The sequence below is a fragment of the Urocitellus parryii genome, chromosome 5 (assembly GCF_045843805.1).
Source record: "Urocitellus parryii isolate mUroPar1 chromosome 5, mUroPar1.hap1, whole genome shotgun sequence".
Taxonomy (NCBI): domain Eukaryota; kingdom Metazoa; phylum Chordata; class Mammalia; order Rodentia; family Sciuridae; genus Urocitellus; species Urocitellus parryii.
Window position 1 is genome coordinate 102,618,312 of NC_135535.1, and position 26,735 is coordinate 102,645,046.

Here is a 26,735-nt window from a genome sequence, read left to right on the forward strand (position 1 = left end):
TGCTTTAGCTATTTTGGGTCTCTTATTTTTCCAGATGAATCTCATGATTGCTTTTTCTATTTCTATAGGAATGTCATTGGGATTTTGATCGGAGTTGCATTAAATCTGTATAGTGCTTTTTGTAGTATGGTCATTTTTATAATATTAATTCTGCCTATCCAAGAGCAAGGAAGACCTTTCCATCTTCTAAGGACTTCTTTAGAATCATATGATCATCTCAATAGATGCAGAAAAAGCATTTGACAAAATACAGCACCCCTTAATGTTCAAAACACTTGGGGCTGGGGATGTGGCTCAAGCGGTAGTGCGCTTGCCTGGCCTGCGTGCGACCAGGGTTTGATCCTCAGCACCACATACAAACAAAAATGTTGTGTTTGCCGAAAACTAAAAAATAAATATGAAAATGATTCTCTTAAAAAAAAAAAAAAAAACACTACAGTGCTCGCTTTGGCAGCACATATACTAAAATTGGAACGATATAGAGAAGATTAGCATGGCCCCTGTGCAAGGATGACACTCAAATTCGTGAGGCATTCCATATTTTTGAATTGTAATGTAAAAAAATTATGAATATAATACACTACACTATTGTCATGTATGTAAGAAATAATAAAAAAATAAAAAATAAAACAAAACAAACAAACAAAAAACACTAGAAAAACTAGGGATGACAGGAACATATCTCAACATCGAAAAGGCTATCTACGCTAAGCCCCAGGCCAACATCACTCTAAATGGAGAAAAATTAAAATCATTCCCTCTAAAAACTGGAACAAGGCAGGGATGCCCTCTTTCACCACTTCTATTTAACATAGTTTTTGAAACACTGGCCAGAGCAATTAGACAGATGAAAGAAATTAAAGGGATACTTATGGGAAAATAAATTAGCACTATTTTCTGATGATATGATTCTATACCTAGAAGACCCAAAGAGCTCCACCAGAAAATTTCTAGAAGTAATGAGTTCAGCAAAGGAGCAGGATATAAAATCAACACCCATAAATCAAAGACATTTCTGTATATCAATAACAAACCCTCTGAGGGAAATGAGGAAAACTATATCCCATTTACAATAGCCTCAAAAAAAAAAAAAAAAAGACTTGGGAATCAACAAAAGAGGTGAAAAATCAAGGTGAAAAATCTATACAATGAAAACTATAGGGATGGGGATGTGGCTCAAGCGGTAACGCGCTCACCTGGCATGCACTGGGTGCTGGGTTCAATCCTCAGCACCACGTAAAAATAAAATAAAGATGTTGTGTCCACCAAAAACTGAAAAATATTAAAAAATTCTTAATTAAAAATATTAAAAAATATTAAAAAAAAAAAAACTATAGAATCCTAAAGAAAGAAATCAAAGAAGACCTTAGAAGATGGAAAGATCTACTCAGTCCCTTTTTATTTTTATGTGGTGCTGAGGATCAAACCCAGGGCCTTATCCCAGCCTTTACTTCTGTTATTTTGAGACAGGATTTTGATAAATTGTCTGAGCTGGCATTGAAGTTGAGATCCTCCTGCCTCAGCCTCTGGAGTTGCTGGGATTACAGGTGTGCTGTTATCTAGTCCAGTCTATAAATTTGTTTTTCACTCACTGATGTGGTAAATCAAAATTGAAAAGGTAACAGGAACTTTGACCTGGAGGGCTTGTGTGATCCACTATGGGGCTTTAATTTTTATTGTAATTTATTGGAAGTGACTGGATTTTAAATAGGATAGTGACTTATGGATCACCTGAGAGAAGTGTAGGATGAATTTTTGAGTCCAAAGACTGGAGGAAGAAAGTAGAAGCATGAGAAAGGCAGAAGCCAACAGATAATTTTCACTGAAGAAAGCAACTTAATTTATTAAGTATAAAAAGTAATGCAGGGAAGCTTTTTAAATTTAAGCTGCATAATAAACAAGTATGGCTATTTTCATATATGATATTCAAAGAAACTAGCTCAAGTCACAACAGGTACCCAGTAAGCAAAGCCAGGATTTAAAGCTAACTTTATTGTTATAGTTAGAACAACAACAAAAATGAGCTTGTGATGTCATATGTACATTCAGAATTTTTATTTCAAAACAAAGAACCACAATAACATTAATAGAAAATTCATATGGAAATATTCACAACCTGGTCATTGAAAAGTAGGAGAAGTTCTACGCTGCTTAACTGCCAACTCACTGAGGAGCCAGAAGAGGTAAAGTCACGTAAGTCCCCTTTTCCAACAAAGCATTGCTCCATAGCTATGTGAGTTTTCTTCTAAAGGCTCAATGACCAGAGGGAATGATGAGAACTGAAGAGTAAAATACTGTTATATGCAAGGGTTTGGCTAAAGGGTCTGACATGAGTAAGCACCAAAGAGGGAAGGGAGATCAGGCAACCTATGAAAAAGGGAAGAGGTTGAGTGTCATCAGGGCCAATCTCCACTTACAAATGTACTGGGGAATTTGGAGATGATTGTGGAGGTGTCTAGGACCTCTATGGGGCAGGAGTAAATCACACCATCTCTAACCCTCTGAAACACTCCAGTCTTCCTTTGTTTCTCTTAAGAGAATGCCTCCTTCTTCCCATATCCAACATCCCCAAGAGCCACATGCCCTGATCTTACACTCTTTCCTATTCCCATTGTCCCTCCCATCTGTAGTAAGGCTGAACCCTCCTCCACCCTCAACCTCGAGATGTAGAAGCTTCTCCTCCACTCTATTGCAATAGGGAAAGGTAGCCAGATGAACCAGAAATCTAAAGTTCCACCCAGCAGAGGCAGTGTTACCTATGTACATAGGGATGAGTTTTAATACAGTCGATCCAAAAGAAGACTATAGGAACAAAGGAACAATAAACTACTTTCAACCAGAGCAAAGTGACAGTGCACATACATTCATATTCTCTCAAGTGTGGGCTACACTGTACATTTACTCATACTATTTCAAATGTGTCTATCAGAAAGATTCAAGTCCCCTAAGGGTACCTGATATAGTATCAGGGTAACATGGTAATAGGATAATTTTGACACCTAACAGACACAGACAGGCATGCCATGACCTTAGAGCAAAAATACTAAAACTAGATAACTGTTTAAAAAAAATAAAAATAAAAAACCCTCTCCCAGAGCTGAGGTTACAAATTCCAATTTAGCTATAAACATTTTCCTTTGAATCCCTTTAAAACAAGTTAAAACATAAAATCTTAAAGAACAAAGTGAAGAAATACCGAACACCTAAGCAGTAACCAATTTTTTTGTTTCTCATTTGGAGGGCTCTGCCACCAGATAGGTGATGGAATTACTTAAAGCATATGAGTCCACTATCAGGGGAAGGAGTTGTTTGGACTAGGAAGGCTTTCTGCAAATAAACATCCTTCCCTTCTCTGGACTCCATCCAAAATTAAAACCCATCAACCACCATTAACTATAATACCCATCTTAATAAACATTAGATTTCAAGTAATACTATAAACTATAATCTTAAAGAAAAATCCCAAAGGAAACCAGTAGCTTTTTTATACAGGCACATGACTGAGAAATCAAACTAAATTTCTGTCTGAAACACATTGTCATTAGGCAACATGCAGATTTCAGGCACCATATCACATACCCTCCACCAACAGATATTTCTTCCTCAATTCTTCCTTCTTGTTGTACCTCTCCAGTATCAAATCGTCTTTGCCCTAGAACCTCTTTAAACACCTCTCTCTAACCTTTATTTCCTTATATTTTCATTATTTGGTAAAGTTACTTTACACTTAAAAAAATAAATATTTATGCAATAAAACCAGAAGATAAAATAAATAAAACTCAAGTTACTTTGCTGTGCAGAGCTGTGTGAAAGTGAGGAAGGTGCTCTTATTTAATTCCCCATAACCCTCCACACTACGTATATCTGCTTCCTGACAAGTCTGAGGTTGGGGGAACTGCACCCTAACTCTTTACTCCCCTATGTGCCCCAGTGAGGCAATTAGAACCTAAGGGAAGAAGAGCTGGCAACGTTGTCATATGCCAAGCAGCCAATCCCTCCTGAAATGAAGAAGGTCGGTTCACTTGGTCTCTCCTAAACAGGAGAGAATGTCCAAGAAATGAAATATTTAAAAAGCATTGAAGATCTGACTAACCCCAACACTGGGTTCATCTGAGTGTTCAGAAGTGTGTGGGATGAGAAGGGAATCAAGTAGCAGCATTCAGAAGCAGTCCTGGGTTCATCCTGATGAAGTTTCTCTCTCTATTCAGGGAGAGGTTGCTTTCCATGTTGGGAGAGAGGTGGAAGGAGGTCTGACTAGACATTGGTGGTGTTCTCCTTAGCAGGCTGGCTGCTGTTCATCTCTCCCACAGAGCCTTTCCCAGCTCTATTATTGGACTCATTACCATGCCCTTCAAAGGCCCGTGTGATATCTTCAAAAGTCCTGCCTCGGGTCTCAGGGACTTTGAAGAAGGTGAAAACCAGGAAGATAATGAGGAAAGCGGCGAAGATAAGAAAAACATAGGCTCCCAAATAGGCCTAGAAAAAGGAAAAAAAAAAAAAAAGGAAGGTTCACGTAAAAATCTGGTCACTGATGATTTCCTTCACATCTATGTCTCTAATAGGCCTCAAGCCCCTCTACATTTAATGGTTAATTTAATGCAAGGTTTCTTCAGAGATTCCTTCACGATGCCATTGCTAACTTCCTATGTTTCTTTGCAATTTTTTATTGTTCATTTTCTATTCACTAAAGTTAGCTGCTTTCCAATACCTCCAAACCATTTGATTTATTCGTTTATTAATATGCATAGTACTGGGGATTGAACCTGGGGTTCTTTACCCCTGAGCTACACCACTAGCTCTTTTTATTTTTTGAGACAAGGTCTTACTAAATTAATTGCCAGGCAGGTCTTTCTATCCTGTCTCAGCCTCCAGAGATTCTGGGATTATAGGTGTGTGTACTTTGAGGTTGGCCTCCTACTAAACATTTTAAAATCATGAAGTCATTAATGCTAATTCAAATTATGAATTAAGAATGGATTTGGAATCCTTTGAGGCTCAGTATCATTCTGATTTTAGGCAAACAAACATCATCTCAGGATAGTGGTCTTTAAAAATTTCCATATTAAGCCTGAAATTAGAGGCCAGCCTCAGCAGTTTAGTGAGACCCTATCTCAAAATAAACAAAAGGGGCCAAGGATGTAGTTTAGTGGTAGAGTGTCCCTGGGATCAATCCCTAGTACTGCAAAAACAAAGTTCCCAGTTTTGCCCTCCTGCTTTAATCTTTTGTTATTTATTTTTCTATTTTTCATAAAAATGAGAAAAAATTGATTTAAAGCACTTGAGATCTAATCCTTCATGGGTCAGTAATAATTATTAAGATGTAACTTAAACATATTGACCTAAGTGGGTTGGTTAAGACAAGCTGTTTTGTTTGAATTTACTTACTGCAGCTGAGGGAAAGAGCAGTCCAACCAAAAAGTTGGAGGTCCAGTTAGAACAACCAGCCACTGCCATGGCCGCTGGGCGTGGTCCCTGTTCAAAGAGTTCAGCCACAATAAACCATGGAATAGGGCCTGGTCCAATCTCAAAGAAGGCCACATAGATCAAGATAGCTGTGATACAGACAAAGCTCATTGCATTATAGTTATCCTGTAAGAGGAAGAAATGGAAGAAATTTGATATTAAAGAAGTGTGATCCAGGGGTCTAGTTTCACTTAGATGACAGCTGATTAAATGGCAAGTTCCTTCTATCCTGTGGCAGAGTACAAATTTCAGAACCTTAGGTTTCTGAAATTTCAATTCTGTGATCTCACTTATAAGCCATATCTTACACAGGTTAAGGATAATATTAGGTTAAAAGCTCTGATGATCTTAAAAACTCTGGGTTATCTTGCACCTCTTAAATTTGACTTTATCAATGAACTTCAACCTCGACAACCCATCCCTTGCAGGGGAGTCAAATGTAACCTCCATACCATCCCCCTTTCCTTCAAAGAACACTCACCTTCAATAACAAAGAAATAGTCATGATGATGGAACATACAGCCATTCCTCCAAGGCCTATCATATGTAAAGTCCTTCTTCCTGCCCTTTCCACCAGAAACAGCTGAAAGAAGAACATAACATGAAACTTCTGGTTTCCATTTCATGAAAACCCAGTTAAGAGCTACTAGAAATCTGCCTTACCAACAGCAGGATATTTGCTATAGCCACAACTATCTTTCTCCAGTTGCATATTTAATCCTTCTATACCTCCCCCTTTCCTGTCATTCCAACTTTGCTTGAAGAGTGAAGACGACTATAATATTCTTTTTTCCAAAGAGGAATGCAACAAAAGACAGCTAACTGATGGTTGAAGGACACGCAATTCGCCTTTGAACAGATTTCCTCTTTTCTCCCCCACTTCAAAATCATCCAAGTGTTCAACTTACAGAAACTACAGTGAAAATAGTATTAACAACACCGGCTCCAATGGTAGCATATATTGGCTCATCAACACCTGCTTCCTTAAAGATTCCTGTTGAGTAATAGAACACCTAAAAACAAACAAAAGACATACCTTTGATATGATTATGTGTAAAAGTTAAATACAACTCTCAAAAACTAAACTCAGAGTCCCAGGAGGTAAGATGTCTTTTCTAGAGTCTTTGTGCACAGTATTCTTCTGCAAATGAATTGTCTTCTCTATCTTATTCCATTCTCTTAATTCTGCTCCATTCCAGCTACTCAATTGAATTTTTCATCAAATGCTCATTCCCACTGATCCTTTTATTATTCATTATTTCACTTTATTAATTCATATTTAAGTCCTACTAAGAACTTTTTAATGGACTCTTCCCCAAACTCAAGATATTAATATGAACATTGAGTGTCTTACTTTGACAGTGAAGAAACTGAAAAACCTTAGCTTTATCATATAATAAGCAGTGTTAGAATGGATTTCATAGACCTCAGTCCTTTCCAAGGAAAGGAATTAATACCAGCTATTAATTTTATTTACTTCACACTATGAAATAAAATAAGATTATTCTTTTTTTGTACTTTTGTTTTTGTGGTGCTGGGGACCAAACCCAGGGCCTTTTACACACTGGGCAAGCACTCTACCACTGGGGTACACCCCCAACCTCAGTATTATTTGTTGAGCATTAGGCTAAAATGTAGGGTTGTCCTCAGACTGTATGGTAACAAGATCCCTCAGGTCCTGCTCTGGAGTTCATGACTTCACCCAGAGTATTTGCTGCTACAGCAACATTCCCCAGTCTTTTGGATATATCTCTTTACACTGGATTTTATCTTCAAAAAACAACTCTTCAAATCTCTAGTATCTAATGTGGAGAGTACACATATTTATATCTTCTAAAATAAAATTACAAATTAGGCATGGTAGCACATTCCTGAAATCCCACTGATTCTGGTAGCTGAGGCAGTAGGATCAGAAGTTCAAGGCCTGCTGGGCAACTGGAGAGACCCTGTCTCAATCCCCAGTACAAAGAAACAAACAAAAACCCACCAAACTAATGTATATATACATATCTCAAACAAATTTCTTACAGTAAGGTTACTTTTCTGTCTAGTACAATTAAGCTAAGTATGCTAAATCCTACATCCTCATCTAAAAAAGCAGTTTACTATTAGGTAAAGACTGTCCTATCTTACCTATCTTAGAAAACAAGTGATTTCCAAGCCTGTTCTGTATCGTTTACTTTCTAGAGAAAAGAATTTCCAGGCCCTTTACATGATATTGATTAAGTGGCTCAGGATTCCCACCCTATAACTCTAATGCACACAGTTTTGGGTTACACTATTCCAATTGCAAAATCTGGTCCCTGACTAAATTGGGAGCCATCTTAGTTCAATAATAAACTTACACACCATTTCCTGAAGTGGAACAAGTCTCTCCTACAGAGTGCTCCTGTCATTTGCTGTTTTTCTGATCCTGTTTTGCAGAGCAGGGACTAGGGTGAGGCAGCAAGGGAGGCACATTGAGTGTATTCTTTATTTCCAGGGCTGGGCTTGTTTGTACCTAAGGGCCTCAATTCAGTTCCAGTCCTGCTGCTTTGAAAGCCTTGGGAACATATTTTATTCTAGTAATATAGCCGATCATCATTTTGAAATGAGGAAATTTCAGACTGCGAGGCTTTTTCTGTTTCCTCCTAGATTCTGATAAAAAGAGTCTCACAAGAAGTACTACTGCTATTATTATATCCCTTTTATATTTTTGAGCCTGGGTCCTGCTACAATGCCCAGCCTGGCCTCAAGTGATTCTCTTGTCTCAACCTCCCATGCATCTGGGACTACATGCACACACTGTTTTGCCTGGCTCAGCATTGCTACTTTAAATATAAGTATCCAGGGCTGGGGTTGTAGAGTGCTTTTAGCATGCCCTAGAGTTTGATTCCCAGAACCCCAACTCGCAAAACACACCAAAATATCCTTCTATTTGTATGCTAGGAAGGAGAACAGATCCGAAACCAATTTCTTCCATCATCCCCAAGATGGGGGTCTCACTATTTTAAAATCCTCCCACCTCAGCTTCTGAAGTAGAAGTTGGGATTACAGGTACCAACACATTGAGTACCAAGTGTTTTGCAAAAAGACCTTTGTTAGAAAATTATTTGATCACATTGATCAAAGACTGATGGAAAATTACAGGAATGAGTCAGAATTTAAAGAGATGGGCAAGAGTAATTTTCACATCCAAATATTTTATCTGAAAATGGACAGAAAGTATAGGAAAACATTCTCTTATCATAACCCATGCTCAAAAGCAGGAAGCTAATATTTGCATACTATACAAAGGCAACTTCTATTTTGTCATCCACTTTAGCTATAAAAATCATTCTTCTTTAGTTAATTTCTGATTCTAGACTATAAAGTTCTGGGAAAAAAAGCCAAGGTGTATAAATTCTAGGATCTACTTAAGTTGTATAGTTTACATTATCAACATTATCTTTGATGACATCATAAGCTAGATCAGTTAAAGAAATAAAAAAATGAGTGGTCAAAGAAGATTAGGTTTGGGAATGTGGCTTAGTGGTATAGCATGTGCAAGGCCCAGCATCAAAAAATTAGTAGGAAAAGATAAATATGTGATGCCAATGTGGTGAAAAAATTTGGTAGAAGACAAATATAAATTCATTTCTAAGACTAAGGACAATAAAATTTTCATTCTATTTTCTTCCTTGTGAAATATAGATATAATTTTAAAAAACAAAAATAATACTCAGTCAAAAACTAGATAATCAGTATTTTCTGAGTGCCTTAAGAGCTACAGCTAAAACCACTCATTCCTTATTGTTTTTTTAAAATATTTTTTAGTTGTAGATGGACATAATATCTTTATTTTATTTATTTTTTTAATGTGGTGCTAGGATCATACCCAGTGCCTCACTTGTGCTAGGCAAGCGCTTTACCACTGAGCCACAACCCCAGCGTCTTAATGTTTTTGAGGTGGGAGTCTTTCAATGCTGTTCACCAGGCATTCTTGAACTCCTGCATTCAAGCGATGCTCCTGCCTCAGTCTCCAGAGTAGCTGGGAACACAGGATCATATCACCATGCCTGGCTGATCAGGTTTTAAGTGAAATACTGTAGGATTCCTTTGACCTAAAAGTAGATACTTACAGCATTGATCCCAGAGAGCTGCTGGGAGAGCTGGAGCACAATGGAAATGAGGAGGGGTTGTTGGTAGTTGGGTGACTTAAAGAGCTGCAGCACAGAGACTTGCTTTTCTTGTGACATTCTAACACTCTCTTCTTTCATTTCCATGATATCCTGGTTCACATCTGGTGTGCCCCATAACCGTTGGAGGACTGGTAAAAAGAAAGAAATGGAAAGGATAAAGACATTGTGCTGCCCCGAATTCCTTTCACACAGCTAGGAAAAGCAATTTCAAATGAAGGGACTGTTGTAGTTTGGATTTGGTGTGTCCCCCAGAGGCTCATGAGTCCCCAAGGAGCCATGTTCAAGTGATTAGCTCATAAGGGCTCTAACCTCAAAGGATTGATCAATTGGCATATTTACAGCTAAATGGTCTATTAGGAGGTAGTGGGAACTGTACAAGGCAGGACCTAGTTGAAGGGAGTGTCATTCTTATCATGAAGTCTGAAAGATACTTACTCCTCTTAGCATTCTCCTCTTCTTTTCTATTAATGAGCAAGAATCTAGGACTTTCAGGGCAAAATGGAAGGGCTATACTTTGTAGGATAGCTGGAATAATTGTTAAGCCCAACAGCACAGGCCACAGATCGTCAGATCCCAGGATAAATCCCAGACCAAATATCTAGAAATCAAAGATAATATTATAAACCCCATACTTCCTAGACCACAAGTTCATTTATAAAAGTTTAAAAATCATCATTCTTTTACCACAGAAAAAAGATAAATTGTGTTTCTTACCCTTTTTTGTCCTGCTTGCTTCAAGAGCTACAATCTATGAGCTATAGTAACGTTAACTGAAACTATGTGTACACACACATACACCATATACAATTGAATGTGTGCCAGTCATCCTTTTGAGTTCTTAATCTATGTAACTTCATTCAATGAACATGAAACTAACACTCATTAAGTAAGAAATTATAGGGTACCTGAGCCACCAGAATCCCAATGACGATCCCCAGCTGGTTGAGAGTGCCAAAGGCACCCCGCAGAGCAGTAGGAGATACTTCTCCAATGTACATGGGCACAAAACCTGTACAGAGTCCACAGAAAAGTCCAATAATCAAGCGGCCCAGGATTAACATCTCAACCGACTTAGCAATCTTGCAGAACCCCATGAGGCAGCCACCAGCAACAGCCAACAGGTTGACTATAAGCATTGAATTGCGCCTATCGGGTGAACCAGAGACAAAAGTAAGGTTAGTAAAGTGAGAAGATCCTAATCTCTACTCTTCTTTCCTCAATGTTTTGCCCTTCTGCAGGCTCTTATTTTCTCCTGTGGCTTAAATTTTCTTTTCCATTTTTTATTCTTGGAACATTTCTAGTTGGAACAATGGTTTTTAAACTTCTTCATACATAAAACTCAAAGAATATTTAAGACTTTGTGCAAGTCCCCGCTGTAACCTAGGATTTCCGTAAGCATCCTACCAAGTAGTTCTCAAAAAGTGATCTAACCAGCCAACAACATCAGTTAGAAATCTCCTAGAAATTAACTCTTCCACTTCATCTAGATTTAATCATTAGATCTGACTCTGGGGACATGTCCCAGCAGTGTTCTGAAAAGCCCTCCAGGTGATGTGATGCAAGATGAACTTTGAGAACAATTGCCCTTGGCCAGCAATTCTGACATAGCTGGTCCACCAACACACGAGACATTTTTGGATCAGTGCTAATCATTTTATACCTTTATTTTATTTGATTGCTGGCGATCAAACTCAGGTCCTTGGGCATGTTAGGCAAATGCTACCACTGAGCTATACCCTCAGCCCCATTAAATGATTTCTTTTCCTGTGCTGGGGATTGAACCTAGGGCCTCACATTTTAGGCAAGCACCCTACCACCAAGCTACATTCCCATTGCCATTAAGTGCTTTTTAATGCCTTTTATGCAATGTATAGATATCACTGATACTATAATGATAGCAAATTAATTCAGGCAAAAGTTTTTCTATATCACAGAAAATTATACTCAAAATAGTCTCTACGCTATACTGTGGTAATGATATTAACAATGAATATTGAGAGTTGGCGCAATGATCAATTTGAGGCCAACCTCTGCAACTCAGCATGATCCTGTCTCAAAAATAAAAAATAAAAAGGACTGGGAATATAGCTCAGATAGTGGAGTCAACACCCTCTACCAAAACAGTAAAACAAAAATGAAGACTTAGGTAGCACAGGGATTGAACCAGGCTGCTCTACCACTGAGCAACTTCACTGGCCTTTTTTGTTTTGAGACAGGACCTCATTAAATTGCAGAAGCTAGCCTTGAACTGTGATCTTCCTGCCTCAGCCCTGAGTTTCTGGGTTTACAGGTATGTGCCAACACACCAAACATCTGGAGAGTGTTCAAAAATACTAATACATATATCTGATTCCCAGACATGCTCATAATTGACTTGTGTATGACCTGGCACTGGGACTTTCAAAAGCTCTGCCAGAAGTGTGCAGTCTCCCTGGCCCCCATCTATTAGTATTTTTGGTTTTGTTTTTGCTAATCAATAATGGGCATAAGTTAAAATTTTAATGACTTTAGAAACTGGGAGTATAGGTCAATGGTAGAGTGGATGCCTAGCACGTTTGTGACTCTGGGTATGATCCCTAGCACATAAATTACAAAAAAAAAAAAAAACTAATGACTTTAATAACATGTAGGTATCCTCCCCAAATAAAAAAAGACCACTGGGCATGTGGCACATGCCTGTAATCCCAGCCACTTAGGAGGCCAAGGCAGAAGGATCTTGAGTTCAAGGCCAACATGAGGACTCAATGAATTTTCTCAATCAAATTTAAAAGAGGTTGGGAGCCGGGTGTGGTTACATATGGGCGTGGTTACATAGGCCTGTAACCCCAGGGGCTTGGGAGGCTGAGACAGGAGGATTGAATCCAAAGCCAGCCTCAGCAATGGTGAAACGCTAATCAACTAAGTGAGATGCTGTCTCTAAATAAAATACAAAATAGGGGTGGGGATGTATCTCAGTGGTGGAATGCCCCTGAGCTCAATTCCCACACCCGTCCACCCCCAAAAAAAGGGCTCAGGGTGTAGCTCACTGGGAGAGCACTTGCCTAGCATGCACAAGGCCTGGTTTGATCTCCAGTATCACAAAAAACAAATATATGAATAAATAACATAAGAATTAAACATCATTACATTAAATAGGTGTTTTATTTGCAAACTTAAATTCCATTTGTACCCCTAGAACATCTAATTGACAAACTAAATTGTTCCTTTAGTCATTACTGACAATATCCTACCCTCTAAAACGTTTTATTAAGCTAGGGTTAAGTGAGAATATTCATTTTTCTCTTTTAGGGAGAAATTCAACTACTTGGCCATTATCCACATTTGCCAGAAAGCAAGGATTTCAAATATATTTTTTGAAATATTTCAAATATATAAAATAATGAAAAAATTTGCATGAAACCCCAACTATTTAGAAAAGCAAACAACTTCTAACTTTTTAAATAAAAACTAGAGAATAATTCCAAATTAACATAAGCCAGGCTGCAAAGGCCCATCACTCACATGGCCCATCTCTTGAAGGCTGAGTGGGAGTTCAAGGCAGTAGAAATTCAAGCAAGAGCAGTCATATTCAGAGCCAGGTGGACCACATGTTTATCGATTGGAATTTGATGAGTCTCATTAAGATGGATCATCATCTCCCTGATCTAATTTTCTATGCTTATCCTCAAAGCAACCTGTATAGCCCACTTCCAATTTCTAGTCAATACCTGCCAAAGCGGTTGACAAAGAGTCCAACAGAAAAGGAGCCCATCATGCCACCAACAGAGAAGATGGCCACAGACAAGGACCAGAGGGTTGTAAGCAATGTTTTACTAGGAATGTCTTCTAACCTCTCTTCCAAAGTATAGTTGAGAAAGTCTTTTATGATCTGCAAAATAAAATGGTTGGAGGAAGAGCAGACTTGTTACAGTTGGATGAGAACAAGAGACAAATATTAGGGATTGTTTCCTCCTTAAAAGGACAGCATTGCTATGGCTTTATAGGTAGGGAATCATGGGATGTCTGAAAAATCCCAGTAGGTGGCAGCAGTGATATTGTCTGCCCCAGCCCTCTCTTAAGAGTCCCCCCCCCCCACCTCCACCTCCGCACCCCCCTCCACTACTTCTTTGTTACTAACCCCTAAGGGATAATACAGGAAGTGTTATCACCAGAGGGTAAGAGGAAGGACCAGCCCAGGGTATAGGGGAACAAATGAGCTTTTTGCTTTCTTTAAGTGACTCACCTAGACATTCCCAATACATTCCCCCTCTTCTGTCTTAGCCAGGCAAGACAAAAAATTTGTCTTAAATTCTGAATTTTTTTGAAACCCTTCTTAAAATAAAAGAATACTTCCCTTATTCCATAGTCAGAATCTAAATGACTGGTACTCACAGTCTCAGGAGCATTGATGACTCCAGTGTTGTAGCCAAACTGGAAAGAGCCAATTGTAGCAACAGAGACAGCAAAGATCAGAGATGGGGTCACCTGAGGAGTAGAGGAAGACAGAGAGGAAACAATTTTTTTTTACTGATGATTGTCTCTTACCAATTATAGAAATGGACCAGGAGAACCTGTCCTATGAGTGATAGGAAGAGGACAAAAATACAAGATTTAGAAAAAATTGGAAAACAGGTTCAGAGGACCTGGGGTTAGTTGGTTTGGGAGCATTTTAAAAACTGTACCACGAAAAGGCAAGCATAGAACTGAAGTCCAGGATTGGAAGGGCAGAGGAAAAGATATCCTTGGGATTCCTAAGAACTGATTATTTTGCAAACAGATGCAGTGTATTCTTAGCAGTACCCTAGAATAAATACACAGAAGTGGTGGTGGGTTCATCACTGGGCTGCTCTTAACCTCTGGATCTTGTAACCTACTATAGACATGTGCTACATGCTGGCCCCAAGTTGGCCTGGTTACTAAATACTATACTGCTACATTATAGAAAGGGAGGATACTTGCTTACTTCCAACATTAGGAAACATCTCCTAGAGGGAGAATCAACCAATCATCTCTCACCTAGCTGGGAAACTATTCAAGACAGCAAGTGGGCAGCTCGAATCTTACATGTGAGGCCATCCTCCAAGGCTCCCTTACAATGTCTTCAATCTTTTCTTATTTTAAACTCCTTTTCACTTAGGTCAGACAAGGTGACAGGCTGGGAGCTTCTGTAGGCGAAGAAGTGACCTTCCCCATGATTGGTAGCAGCCACCTCAGGCCCACCGAGCAGAAGCACCCCTCAGAACTCTGCTGCTACAAAGCTCTTTCTGTTAAATCCTTTTCCTTTTAGTAAAACCCCATGGTTCCCCTCTCACCATCATGAGGGCCTTTTTTTTGGTCCCATCTCCTTTCAACCCTTTTCCCTAATTTCCTTTATTTTCAAATAATTTTATCTTAGTGCAAATGCTTTCCTCCCCTACAAATACTGCATACACCACCCAGAATAATATATTAATATATCCTGCACTCACAATCACAATGATGACAACTGAAATTCTCTTATTATTCAAAGAATTCCATAAGGTTACAGAGGGCTGGACACATGACCTGTACTCCAAAACCAACCAGAGTCTTCTTGCTGGATCTGAGACCCACACAATCAGCAGCCCTAATCCTCTGACTGCTCAACCATCTCATGGTAAACTTATGTAAAATAAAATTAAGAAGCAAACAAAACTTCTGCAGTGACTTTGCTATGAGAAAGGTGAATGGAAGCAGGATATTCTCTTTATCATGTGTGACATTCAGAGAGAACTGGTTAAATTGTTGCTTCACAGGCTGAAGGAGAAATGAAAAAAAAGGCCTTAAGATGGCTTAGTGAGTTAAAATAAAACAGAACACGGTAATCGGCCATCTAGATTTGCCGTCCTCCGAGTACCACAAACAAGCCAAAATAACAGTATCATCCTTACCTTCTGTGTCCCCATGGTCCTAATTTAATTTTCTTCAAATCCTGAAGAAAGATCTGGGATGGAATTCCAGAGACGCCTCTTCCAGCCAACAAAACCTTCAAAATGTCCTCGGCAGCAAGTTCTCTTCAGGTCTTCAGCTGCGATCGGTACCCACTCTCACCAATACAGCATCTCTAGCTCTGGTTTGGAGCAAGTCTATTTATAATCTCTGCAAAAGGTGGAGCTCGTAAACCTTTCTCCGCCCCTAACCCCATCCCCGACCCACAAACTACCCCGCCCCCAAATAATCCGACCTCAGGAATTTAGCGAACTGTGTTATCAGAACTTCGGAGCTCCTCTCCACACCCTCAGCCCCCTCCCCTTTCCAGGCAATTACCCCATCCCTTTTAAAACCACATCCTGTCACTCTCCACCTCCTCTTTTCTTTCTCTTTTTAAAGCTCATCCAGATCCCTTCCTTTTTCTAATAGCAGTTATAGCCTCTTAGTTTCACAGACAAAATGCTACCAGAAAAGACTGGAGGGAGGGCAAATACATGACTTTTAGCTCTTGAATCTGCTCGGAATTGAATCAATCTACAAAGAGAAAATAAATGTATCTATATAAGGCAAAATTGAATGGGCGCTTCTATCAGATTTAAAACGGTTTGAAAGACTGTAAGCAGAAAGAATTCATAATCCTATAATTTATCAGCTGCTTTTTAAATTATAGGTTGGGTGTACAAATCTTGAAAAGAAAGTAAGGTCAATCTGGCCAAAAAAAAAAAAAAAAAAAAAGTTGTGAGAAGAATTTTGACCAGTTTTTAGCTCTACTTGTCCTCTGATTAGCATAATCTCACCTAGGATGGACGAAACCTGAATTTCTAGGAGTCAGACTAACTCTGTTGGGCTGTAGGAATGAGAGATTAACTGTTTATAATACAATCCAAATTCCTTAATACCATTTGCCACAACACCCCTTCTTAATTCTGCAATGATTTGCCTCTAGTCCAGGGTTTATAGCATCTAGAAATGCAATAAATATCACATTGGATTAAACAGATATTTGCTGTTTAAGGTGGTGATTCTTCAGTGAATAGGATCAGAAAGTTCTGCTCTTAAGGAATTTAGTGTTTCCTTTCTTCCATTTTAAGAAAAGCCGGGGTTGGGGATATAGCTCAGTTGAAAGAGTGCCTGCCCTGCATCCTGCATGTACAAGGCCCTGGGTTCAATCCCCAGCAACACACACACAACACACACACACACACACACACACACGTGCCATTTAAAAAAATAAAAAAATAAAAAGGGGGGCTGGGGTCATAGCTCAGTGGTAGAGTTACTTGCCTTGTACATGTGAGGCACTGGGTTCCATCCTCAGCACCACATAAAAATAAATGAATAAAAAAATAAAGGTATTTTGTCCATCTACATCTAAAAATATATATTAAAAAAATTTTAAACTAAAAAAAGGGGACAAGGGTTAATGATTCTCAAACACCTGGAAAGGATTATTAATATCTTATTAGTTATGGGCTGTGAATTTCTTGAAAGAAAAGTTTGAGATAAATATCTGATTACTGCACCATACACAAAAAAACGAACAAGATGAATAGGAAAAAATGAGAAAAATGAGAATTGAAGAAGATGAAGGATAATGAATAGGAGAGAAGAGTGGCTCCAGTATGCAAGTAAACAAAGCAAACAATTTAGTTTGTGGTTAAACAGTTGTGTAAGTGAGAGATAATATCAAGGCTTTGCTGGAGGGGAAACATCAATGGTCAAATTCCTGTGCCCATTAATTTGTAGCCAAGCAACCTTCAGTACCCGGAGACTGGGGTGAGAGGTGGGGGGAAGCAAGTTGGTAAAATAGTTAAAATTTTTCTAGATGGTGAGATGGGGAAAGTTCATCTTCCTTCAGAGTTTTGGTCCTGGGCCTACAATCCAAAATGATACCACTGGACCTAAAGCAAATCAACTTATATTTTCTGTTTTCCTTAAATAAGGATACTTTATAAATTCGATCCTTAGCTGAGAGAGAATTGAAGATGAGTGAAATATGACATCAAAGAAAACTGTCCCTGAGATCACACTTCTCCTCCCCCATTTCATCCTTTCCAGGAAACAGGCAGCCAGAAGCCCCATTAATTACCACAGCAACTAAACTTAGAAGCCAAAGAAAAAAAGAATATCCCTATATGGCAGTGCTGTCCAACAGAAATATAATGAAAGCCATTGTGCATACTATATTTTCTAGTTGGCATATTAAAAATTTTAAAAGAAACAAAAGAAATTAATTGTAATAATTATTGAACCAAAGGTAACAGAAATATTATATTTTTAGAATGTAATCAATGAAAAAATGGCTAGAGTTTACTTTCTTTGTTTTGCATGTTTTTGAAACCCTGTGTATACTTTAAAAGTTAAAGTGATATTGTAACAGAGGTTCACTTGATGCTTTGACTATATCTCTTTTGGCTTTGAAACTTACATGTTTTTTTCCTTTTTCCCAATCTTCTTTTCCCTAAACTTCTCCTCCCTGATCTTCTTTCCCTCCCCTCCCCCTCTCCTCCCTAATCTCATTTTCCCTGAATTACCTCTGTAAAAGCCCCCATTCTTGTGGATGGGCAGAATCACAGCCTTTGGGACAGGAGTCCCTGTGTTTCTCCTTTGCTAGCAAAGCAATACACTTTCTTTTTCCTTTTTCTCATAGCCTTGTCCTCATTATTGGATTGGCATCAAGGACAAGGACCGTGCTTTCAGCAGCAATATGTAGTCCTACCAGAACAACAAAGTTGTGTTTAGCAGAAATTTTTTCCTTAATTTTTTTTTTAGTTGTTGTTGGACCTTTATTTTTTGTGTATTTATATGTGGTGCTGAGAATTGATACCAGTGCCTCACACATGCTAAGCAAGCACTCTACCACTGAGCTACAACCCCAGCCCTAGTAGAACAATATTTAAAACTGCTTCAACTTTAAAATTAAACTTAGCCACACATAAATATGTAATATAACATGAATCACAGTGCAGCTTATAGTAGGAAAACCATGATGCCCTCTTTACCTCTAGATGATGATTATTCTTCTTCTTTTTAAATCTTTGACTTTTATTTATTATTTTTTGTCACAAAATGTCTCCCCCCACCTCCCAATACTGGGGATTGAATCTAGGACCTCATGCATGCTAGGCAAGTGCTCCTCCATTAAACTATACCCCCAGACCTTGAGAAACCAGCTAGCTCACAATAAGTACCTCTTTGCTGCTTACATCGATCTTGGTCTCTGGTGGTCTTTTGGGGGTCCTGAATTCGAGCTTAACAACCTCTCCACTCTTATTCTGGGTTCTAAATCATTTTGTCTTTTCTTTCTCCCTCTTTTTAGTCTTAAAATTAATTTTTAATGTTTTTGTAGTACTGGGGACTGAACCCAGGAATGCGCTACCACTACCACTGAGCCCATCCCCAGCCCTTTTTTTTTTTTTTTTTTTAAATTTTAATATTTATCCTTTAGTTATTGGCGGACACAACATCTTTGTTTGTATGTGGTGCTGGGGATCGAACCCGGGCCGCACGCATGCCAGGCGAGCGCGCTACCGCTTGAGCCACATCCCCAGCCCCCCAGCCCTTTTTATTTTTTATTTTGAGACAGTGTCTTTCTAAATTGCCAGCTTGACCTCAGACTTGTAATCCTTCTGCCTCGACCTCGAGTAGCTGGGATTATAGGCACACACCACAGGGTGCAGCAAACTGGCATTTTAAAACATTTTGCAAGAGTAAGAAAGTAAAAGATAGGTCTGAACCACTCCATTCAGTTATACAGAGCAGGCTCTAAAGCAAGTCAGAACACAATATTTGCCTCAGTAATTATTTTCCCAACAGTTATTGAATGGGAACAAATGAAATCATTGTGAAGGCCCAGGATTATACTTATTTTCCCAAATTTGTGTAAAATTGCTATGGAGAAAGATAATACTGAAGATTTGAGTCTTAGATGTTTGAAATCTGTAACAAATCTTCTATTTTCTTCTTGGTGAGAAAGAAGGGAGGTGAAAGGGGGACAGATCTGAGAATTTTTGTTGTTTGAACTCAATTTGAGATTTTCTTGAGGAACCAAGTGGGTTGGGAATGTAGCTCAGTGATAAAGTGCTTATATTGTCATGTATGAGACCTTGAGTTAGATTCTCTGTGCCACACTAAGGAAGAAAAGAAAGAAAAAGCTAAATGGCTTGGTAATGAAAGAGCGGGTTCTACTTCTAGCAATATGCCCATCTTCAAGATTACAACTGGAATTCAGCTGAATCTCAAGAATCTAAATGTGTGCTGAACAAATACTCTTTTGAACAAGTGGGGGACCTAAGAAGCTCAAAGATCAGTTTAGTATTGACCTTAGCTTCACATAACAGAGTTCAAGTTAGATAAATCCTCACCTTGGGCAACAGATAACCATTGCTCAATTAAATGTTTGGGGGAGATTAATTGGTTGACTAAGGTTGTGTCCTTTTGGAGGAGGCCCCACTAGATTCCAAGGCCCTCCAAATTCGTCACAGAACTTATGACCAATCATAAGGGAGAGAGTATGCTAGGGCGGGCCACTAAGTCTAGATGCCAAACACTTATTCTGTGTCATTTGATTCCTTGTGAGATCTTCTGTTTTTAAGAGAAATTAAAAAGGAAGAAATGGGCTGGGGTTGTGGCTCGTAGAAAGATCACCTTGCACGTGTGAGACCTGAGACCTGGGTTCGATCCTCAGCACCACATAAAAATAAATAAGTGAAATAAAGGTATTGTGTCCAACTATAACTAAAAAAATATTTTTTAAGGGAAGAAATGGGGGGCTGGGGCTGAGTGGTAGAGCATTCACCTAGCAAATGTGAGGTACCAAGTTTGATCCTCAGCACCACATAGAAATAAATAAAATAAAGTTAAATATATATATATACACACACACACACATATATGGAAACATGTACATTTCGAAATGGAATAGGTTGGGGAACTAATGTAGGTTAATTTAGAAAAAAGTTTTTTTTTTTTTTTTGTGGTGCTGGGGATTGAACCCAGGGTCTTATGCATGCTAGGCAAGCACTCTACCAACTGAGCTGTATCCCTAGCCCAGAACAAAGAAAATTCTTGTCTGGGATTTCTTTGTTCTAAGTGCAGATACCTGGGGAATGTAAATCTCAATCCTAGCCACTGCTACTTTGTGATAAACAGGCTGGAAAACAAATAATCTTAAAATCAGAGAATCCAAAGTTTTAAACACCTTAAAGTAAAATAGGGAAAACTGTTTCTTCTATAGAACAACATAAATGGCATTTCAAGACACACAGAAAACCTACTGACTTCTCTAAAGACTGCCAAAATGAATTCTACTCTTTGCTTACATTATAATATTATTCATAAAAATAACTTGTGTCATAGTGTGTTACTTTTAAAGCTTCCTTTATCAGGTTAAGTGTCAGCAGAGGTCACTTTGAATCTGAAAACACTAGGAAACAAACCCTCTGGCGAAGAAAAAAAAAATTTGAGAAATGTTGATTTTCCTGTATGAACTAGGTTTAAACCATTCATTACTTCCATTGATCCTGAAGGACCTAATTCCAACTCTTAAGCCCTTATCAGCTTCTAAGGGATCTTCCCTCCTATAATTTCTTCTTCAGAAATTAATCCATTCCATAGCAGTGCAAGATGAATTACCCTAAATTGAAATTCTCTTAATCAAATATCTTCAATGATTCCTAAATAAAGTTTAGACCAGCACTGTCCAGTAGAAATATAATGTAATATATAATGTATATTTTTAAAATATATATATAATTTAATAATTTATAGTAACTACATAAAAAGATTGTTATTAGAATCAAGAATCAAAAAATGGGATGGGTTCAAACTAAAAAGCTTCTTCTCAGCAAAAGAAATAATCAGTGAGATGAATAGAGAGCCAACAGAATGGGAGCAAGTTTTTACCACATGCACATCAGATAAAGCACTAATCTCTAGGATACATAAAGAATTAAAAAAATCTTAACACCAAAAAACCAAATAACCCAATCAATAAATGGGCCAAGGAACTGAACAGACACATCTCAGAAAATGATATACAATCAATCAACAAATATATGAAAAAAAATTTCAACATCTCTAGTAATTAGAGAAATGCAAATCAAAACTATGCTGCTGGATGTGGTGGTGCATGTGCCTGTTATCCCAGCAGCTTGGGAGGCTGCGATAGAAAGATCCCAAGTTCAAAGCCAGCCTCAGCAATGGCAAGGCACTTAGCAACTCAGTGAGACCCTATCTCTAGAATATAAAGTAAGGATTTGACTCAGGGTATGACTCGGTGGTTGAGTGTCCTTGAGTTCAAACCCTGTTACAAAAAGAAAAGAAAAAGAAAAAAAAGATCGCACATCCAATAAGTGACATTCATTTAAAAACAAAAAACAAAAAAACTACTCTAAGATTTCATCTCACTCCAGGCAGAATGGCAGCTATCAAGAACACAAACAACAATAAGTGTTGGTGGGGATGTGGGGGAAAAAGGCACACTCTACATTGCTGGTGGGACTGCAGATTGGTGCAGCCAATCTGGAAAGCAGTATGGAGATTCCTTGGAAAACTGGGAATGGAACCACCATTTGACCCAGCTGTCCCATTCCTCAGTCTATACCCAAAGGACTTAAAAACAGCATACTACAGGGACACAGCCACTTCAATGTTTATTGATGCACTGATGCACAATTCACAACAACTAAACTGTGGAACCAACCTAGATGACCCTCAGTAGATGAATGGATAAAGAAAATGTGGTATATATATACAATGGAATATTACTCAGAAATAAATAATAAAATCATGGCAGGTAAATGGATGGAATTGGAGACTATAATGAATATAATTGCAAATCCAATAAATGACATTCATAAATGATATGATAGTGAATCCCAAAAACCAAATGTTGAATATTTTCTCTGATTTAAGGATTCTGATTCATAACAGGGTTGGGGATGGGGCAAGGGAAGATTAGATGAACTCTAGATTGGATAATGGGGAGGAAGGGAAAGAGTGGGGCCATGGGAATAGGAAAGATGGTGGAATGAGATAGACATACTCTAAGTACATGTATGAAGACATGAATGGTGTGACTCTACTTTGTGTACAGCTAAAGATATGAAAAATTGTGCTCTAAATGTGTAATATGAATTATAATGCATTACGCTGTAATATATAATAAAATTTAAAACAAAGAAGGTTGTTCATTTAAAATTTTAATACCTAGATTAAGATATACAAGACTTTATTATTATTAATACTAGGGAATTGAACCCAAGAGTACTTTGCCTCTGAACTACAGCCCCAGACCTTTTTTTTTTTTTTTTTTTTTGGTATTGGGGATTGAACTCAGGGGCATTCAACCACTGAGCCATATTGCCAGCCCTATTTTGTATTTGATTTATAGACAGAGTCTCACTGAGTTGTTTAATGCCTCGCTATTACTAAGGTTGGCTTTGAACTCGAGATTCTCCTACCACAGCCACCGGAGCTACTGGGATTCGAGGTGTGTGCCATTGTACCCCAGCCCTTTATTCAACTTTGTTTCTTTTTTAGTACTGGGGATTGAACCCAGGGGTCCTCAACCACTGAGCCACATCCCCAGCCCATATATGTGTGTGTGTGTATATATATATATATTTTTTTTTTTTTTAATTTTTAAGTTGTAATGTGGTGATGATGATCTAACACAGGGCCTCACACATAGTAGGCCAGTGCTCTACAGCTGAGCCACAACCCCAGCCACCTTTTTAAATATTTTACTTAGAGATAGGGTCTTACTGAGTTGCCTAGGGCCTCCCTAAGTTGCTGAGGCTGGCTTTGAACTCGTTATCTCCCTGCCTCAGCCTCCCAAGCTGCTGGGATTATAGGTGAGTGCCTGTCTGGCTTTTTAAACAAGGTCTCTTTGAATTGCTGAGGGTCTGGCTAATTTTCTGAGGCTGGTCTTGAACCTGCAATTCTCTTGCTTCAGTCTCTGGCATGTGCCCCTATGCCCAGCAATACAAAAATTATTAATGAGCATTTTACTTTTTTGTAAGGCCTTCAAAATTTTGTCAGGCCTTTAAAATTCAATGTGTATTTGACATAGTACATTTCAATTGGAACAGTAAGTTTTCAATGACCAAGGTGAAATGTACTCCTTTTAAAACAATAACTGTGTTACAAAAGTATTTTAAACAGTTTCATGTGTATGAGTGGTACTGGGAATTGAACCCAGGGCCTCACACATGCTAGAGAATCACTCCACCATTGAGCTACATCCCCAGCCTGGCTTCCAGGTTTTATACTGCTTTAGTATCCTCCACCACATTCTGCTTCATTTTCTCTTTTCTCTCTCCCCTGGTGCTGAGGATGGAACCGAGGGTCTCACTCATGCCAGTCAAGTGCTCTACCTCTGATCTACATTCCCAGCTTCATTTTTTAAATATAAACATAAGTGGATTAATATGGAATGAAATTAGCAATTAAGTCCCTCAGTTTTACAAGCCATATTTCATGTGGTTAAGATCACATGTGACTAGTGGCTATGACATTTGACAGTGTAGATCTCGACTCTTTGCATAATTCTAATCTATTAACCCAGTCTTATCTGGAATTTAGAATATGTACCAAAGGAAAAAAAAAAAATTAAGAGTATATCTATCCTATGTTCCAGCCAAACCAAACTATTTCTCACATTTAAAACAAGCCCTGTTTTCTACCTTATAGTTTTGTCTTACTCTGCCTTAAAAAAAAATATCTTTCACTCTTGTGTAAAAATCTTTTCTAATTTAAATGCAAATTCTCTCGGCCAAAAGAATGACATTTGAAGGTTACATATATCTTATGATGCTCCATTTTATCTCTAACTTGGAACTCCAAGGGAATATGATCTACCTTGGTTGTTTCTGTTGGTCCCCAAATAGAATAGGGTACCAATACATGTTAGTTAAATCAATGTTTATATGTACAAGTTGTAGAAATGTGTGGAAGTTGCAGTGTGATGGAAAACCCCCCCTCCCAGAGGGATGCAAAAGAACAGCAGTAGAAACATCTTCAAGTTTTCTTTTTTTTTTTTCCTCCTTCTTTCTTAATACAGAATTTATTGGTGAGTGTGTGTAAGGATGGCCTTAGGCCTCAACTGAAGCAACTCCATTTTAAAACTCCAGTTTGAAATCTGCAGTCTTACCAGGCACACCTACAGAGCCCTCCAGTAAGGCCCTTGGGCACAAAACAAGTCACTTCTCTCCACCCTGACAAACTCAGAATGAAGTCTGGCATATTGCCCTCACCCTGATAAGAGTGAGAAGCAAGAAAATCAAGGTGGGGACCACCAGACCAGATGCTTTAACCTCAGGATGAATGACATCACTGAGAAATCTGATAGCATCTGACAGAGATTGAAAGGGTGGTAGAAGTCCCCAAATTTAGTATAAGTGATGGAGCAAATGAACATGACATTCAGCCAGCTGACACTGATTCGCACAGCCTGAGAGCCTGATGAGGACCTAGACTGACATCCCAACTCTTCTCATTTGCCTAACCCTCTGTGTTGTTCTCACCACTATCAAACTCCACAGCAGCCTCCTAACTGTGGTGAGAAAAGAACTTGTTGTCTCTCCTCAGCCAGCTGTCAGCTCCACTCCAGGAGAAGCCTGCCTTGGTTCCTGATCTGATCAACACCGTCTGAGTGAGTGTGCATCTCTTGGACTTAGAGCCTAAGGCTTGAGACTTTAGATTTGGCACTTGAGCTTAACATGCAGAGGGAATGTCTGTCATGAGCCTGTCATGATTAAGTGTGTTTTCAGTACTTATAATTAATCTAGAATTGTTTGCTGTAAATTGATTATATCTATTGCAGTGGCTGGCATTAAGGTTTGTTGTTTTCTTGATTAAGAATCTACAGAGATGGGCTGGGGCTGGGGCTGGGGCTCAGCGGGAGCGCACTTGCCTGGCATGTGTGAGGCACTGGGTTCAATTCTCAGCACCATGTATAACTAAATAAAGGTCTATCAACAACTAAAAAATATATAGAGAGAGAGCTCTGGGGTTGTAGCTCAGTGGTAGAGCACTTGCCTAGTGTGAGACCCTAGGTATGATCCTCAGCACCACATAAAAATAAATTCATAAAATAAAAGGTATTGTGTCCATCTACAACTAAAAAAAAAATTTAAAAAAAAAAACCCATAGAGTGAAATTGTTTGAGTGATTTGAGTGAATAAAGCATTGAAAAGGGAGGAAGCATGTGGACATTCTTTATTTCTCACCCTCGACTGCATAAATCGCATCTTTTGCCCAATTAGACAGTGTGATTAAGATGGGGACAATACAGAGGAAGCCCTCACAAGTCCAGGACCCACCACTGTCCAGGTAACAACAACTGGGGATATATTTGACCCCAAGCCAACAGGAATGAGCCTGTTTTCAGCTGCCAAGTCTTCAAATTCATCAGCATTAAACTTGGGAAAGCCCCACTTCTTTGAGATGCAGATTTTCTGGAAGCTGGGGGACTTGAACTTGATCCTGCATAGGTCCTCAATATCATGTTCATTGCTCTGCAGCTTCATGAAGATGGCTGTGATGACTTGGCCAGTGTGACCCCTTGCTACAGTGCTCTCAGGTTTCCCAAAGGCACCCCGTATACCTGTCTTGAAGCCTAGATTGGGGACATCATGAGATGAGTAATAAGAAGATCCACTCGAAAGTATTGTCTCCAAGGTCCCTAAGAACAACCCATACAAGCAATAGGCTGTATATGCTACAAAGGAGATGGCTATTTGTAGTCATCACACACTAGTGTCTGTATTTTTTGAGATAGGGTTTTTCTATATGGCTCAGGCTGGCCTTGACTCTTGAGCTCAAATGTTTGTCCTGCCTTGGCCTCCTTCTGGGTAGCTGGGACAGCAGCCATAGGAGCCATTGCACCTGGCTGGAAAGCCTTCTAGTTTTGACTGAAGCATATCCTCCTGAAAGAAATGCATTTTCTTTTTTTTTTTTTAAAGAGAGAGAGAGAAAAATTTTTTTTAATATTTATTTTTTAGTTTCTGGCAGACACAACATCTTTGTTTGTATGTGGTGCTGAGGATCGAACCCGGGTCGCATGCATGCCAGGCGAGCGCGATACCGCTTGAGCCACATCCCCAGGCCCAAGAAATGCATTTTCCACATTGTTCCTGTGTTTTTAAATTTTCTTGTCTGTTTCTCTAACTCACAAATGAA

General features: G+C 38.8%; 1 protein-coding gene, 1 non-coding gene and 1 pseudogene across 2 annotated transcripts; 1 reads left to right on the forward strand and 2 right to left on the reverse strand.

Annotated features, from left to right (window-relative positions):
• The first annotated feature begins 438 nt into the window (after positions 1-438).
• Positions 439-545, forward strand: LOC113201525 (U6 spliceosomal RNA). Its single transcript, XR_003303168.1, has one exon. It is a non-coding gene; the product is annotated as a U6 spliceosomal RNA (small nuclear RNA).
• A 1,427-nt stretch (positions 546-1,972) lies between these two features.
• On the reverse strand, positions 1,973-15,687 carry Slc2a3 (solute carrier family 2 member 3). The gene is made up of 10 exons (XM_026415275.1): positions 15,512-15,687; positions 13,995-14,087; positions 13,331-13,491; positions 10,529-10,769; positions 10,059-10,221; positions 9,564-9,751; positions 6,372-6,476; positions 5,945-6,046; positions 5,386-5,589; positions 1,973-4,476 (listed from the first exon to the last, which is right to left on the reverse strand). The coding sequence occupies exons 1-10, from the start codon at positions 15,524-15,526 to the stop codon at positions 4,255-4,257; spliced, it is 1,494 nt and encodes a 497-aa protein (XP_026271060.1). The 5' UTR covers positions 15,527-15,687; the 3' UTR covers positions 1,973-4,254.
• A 10,534-nt stretch (positions 15,688-26,221) lies between these two features.
• Positions 26,222-26,331, reverse strand: LOC113201527 (small nucleolar RNA SNORA70; annotated as a pseudogene).
• Between the last annotated feature and the right edge of the window lie 404 nt (positions 26,332-26,735).

Bases quoted from the DNA above. Each gene is read 5' to 3' on its own strand.
- Slc2a3 (XM_026415275.1), bottom strand. The intron at 10,770-13,330 runs GTATTGACTAGA...TTCACCCGATAG, and splicing joins TTTGTCAACCGCTTTGGCAG to GCGCAATTCAATGCTTATAG. The intron at 5,590-5,944 runs GTGAGTGTTCTT...TTCCTCTTACAG, and splicing joins CTATTTCTTTGTTATTGAAG to GATAACTATAATGCAATGAG.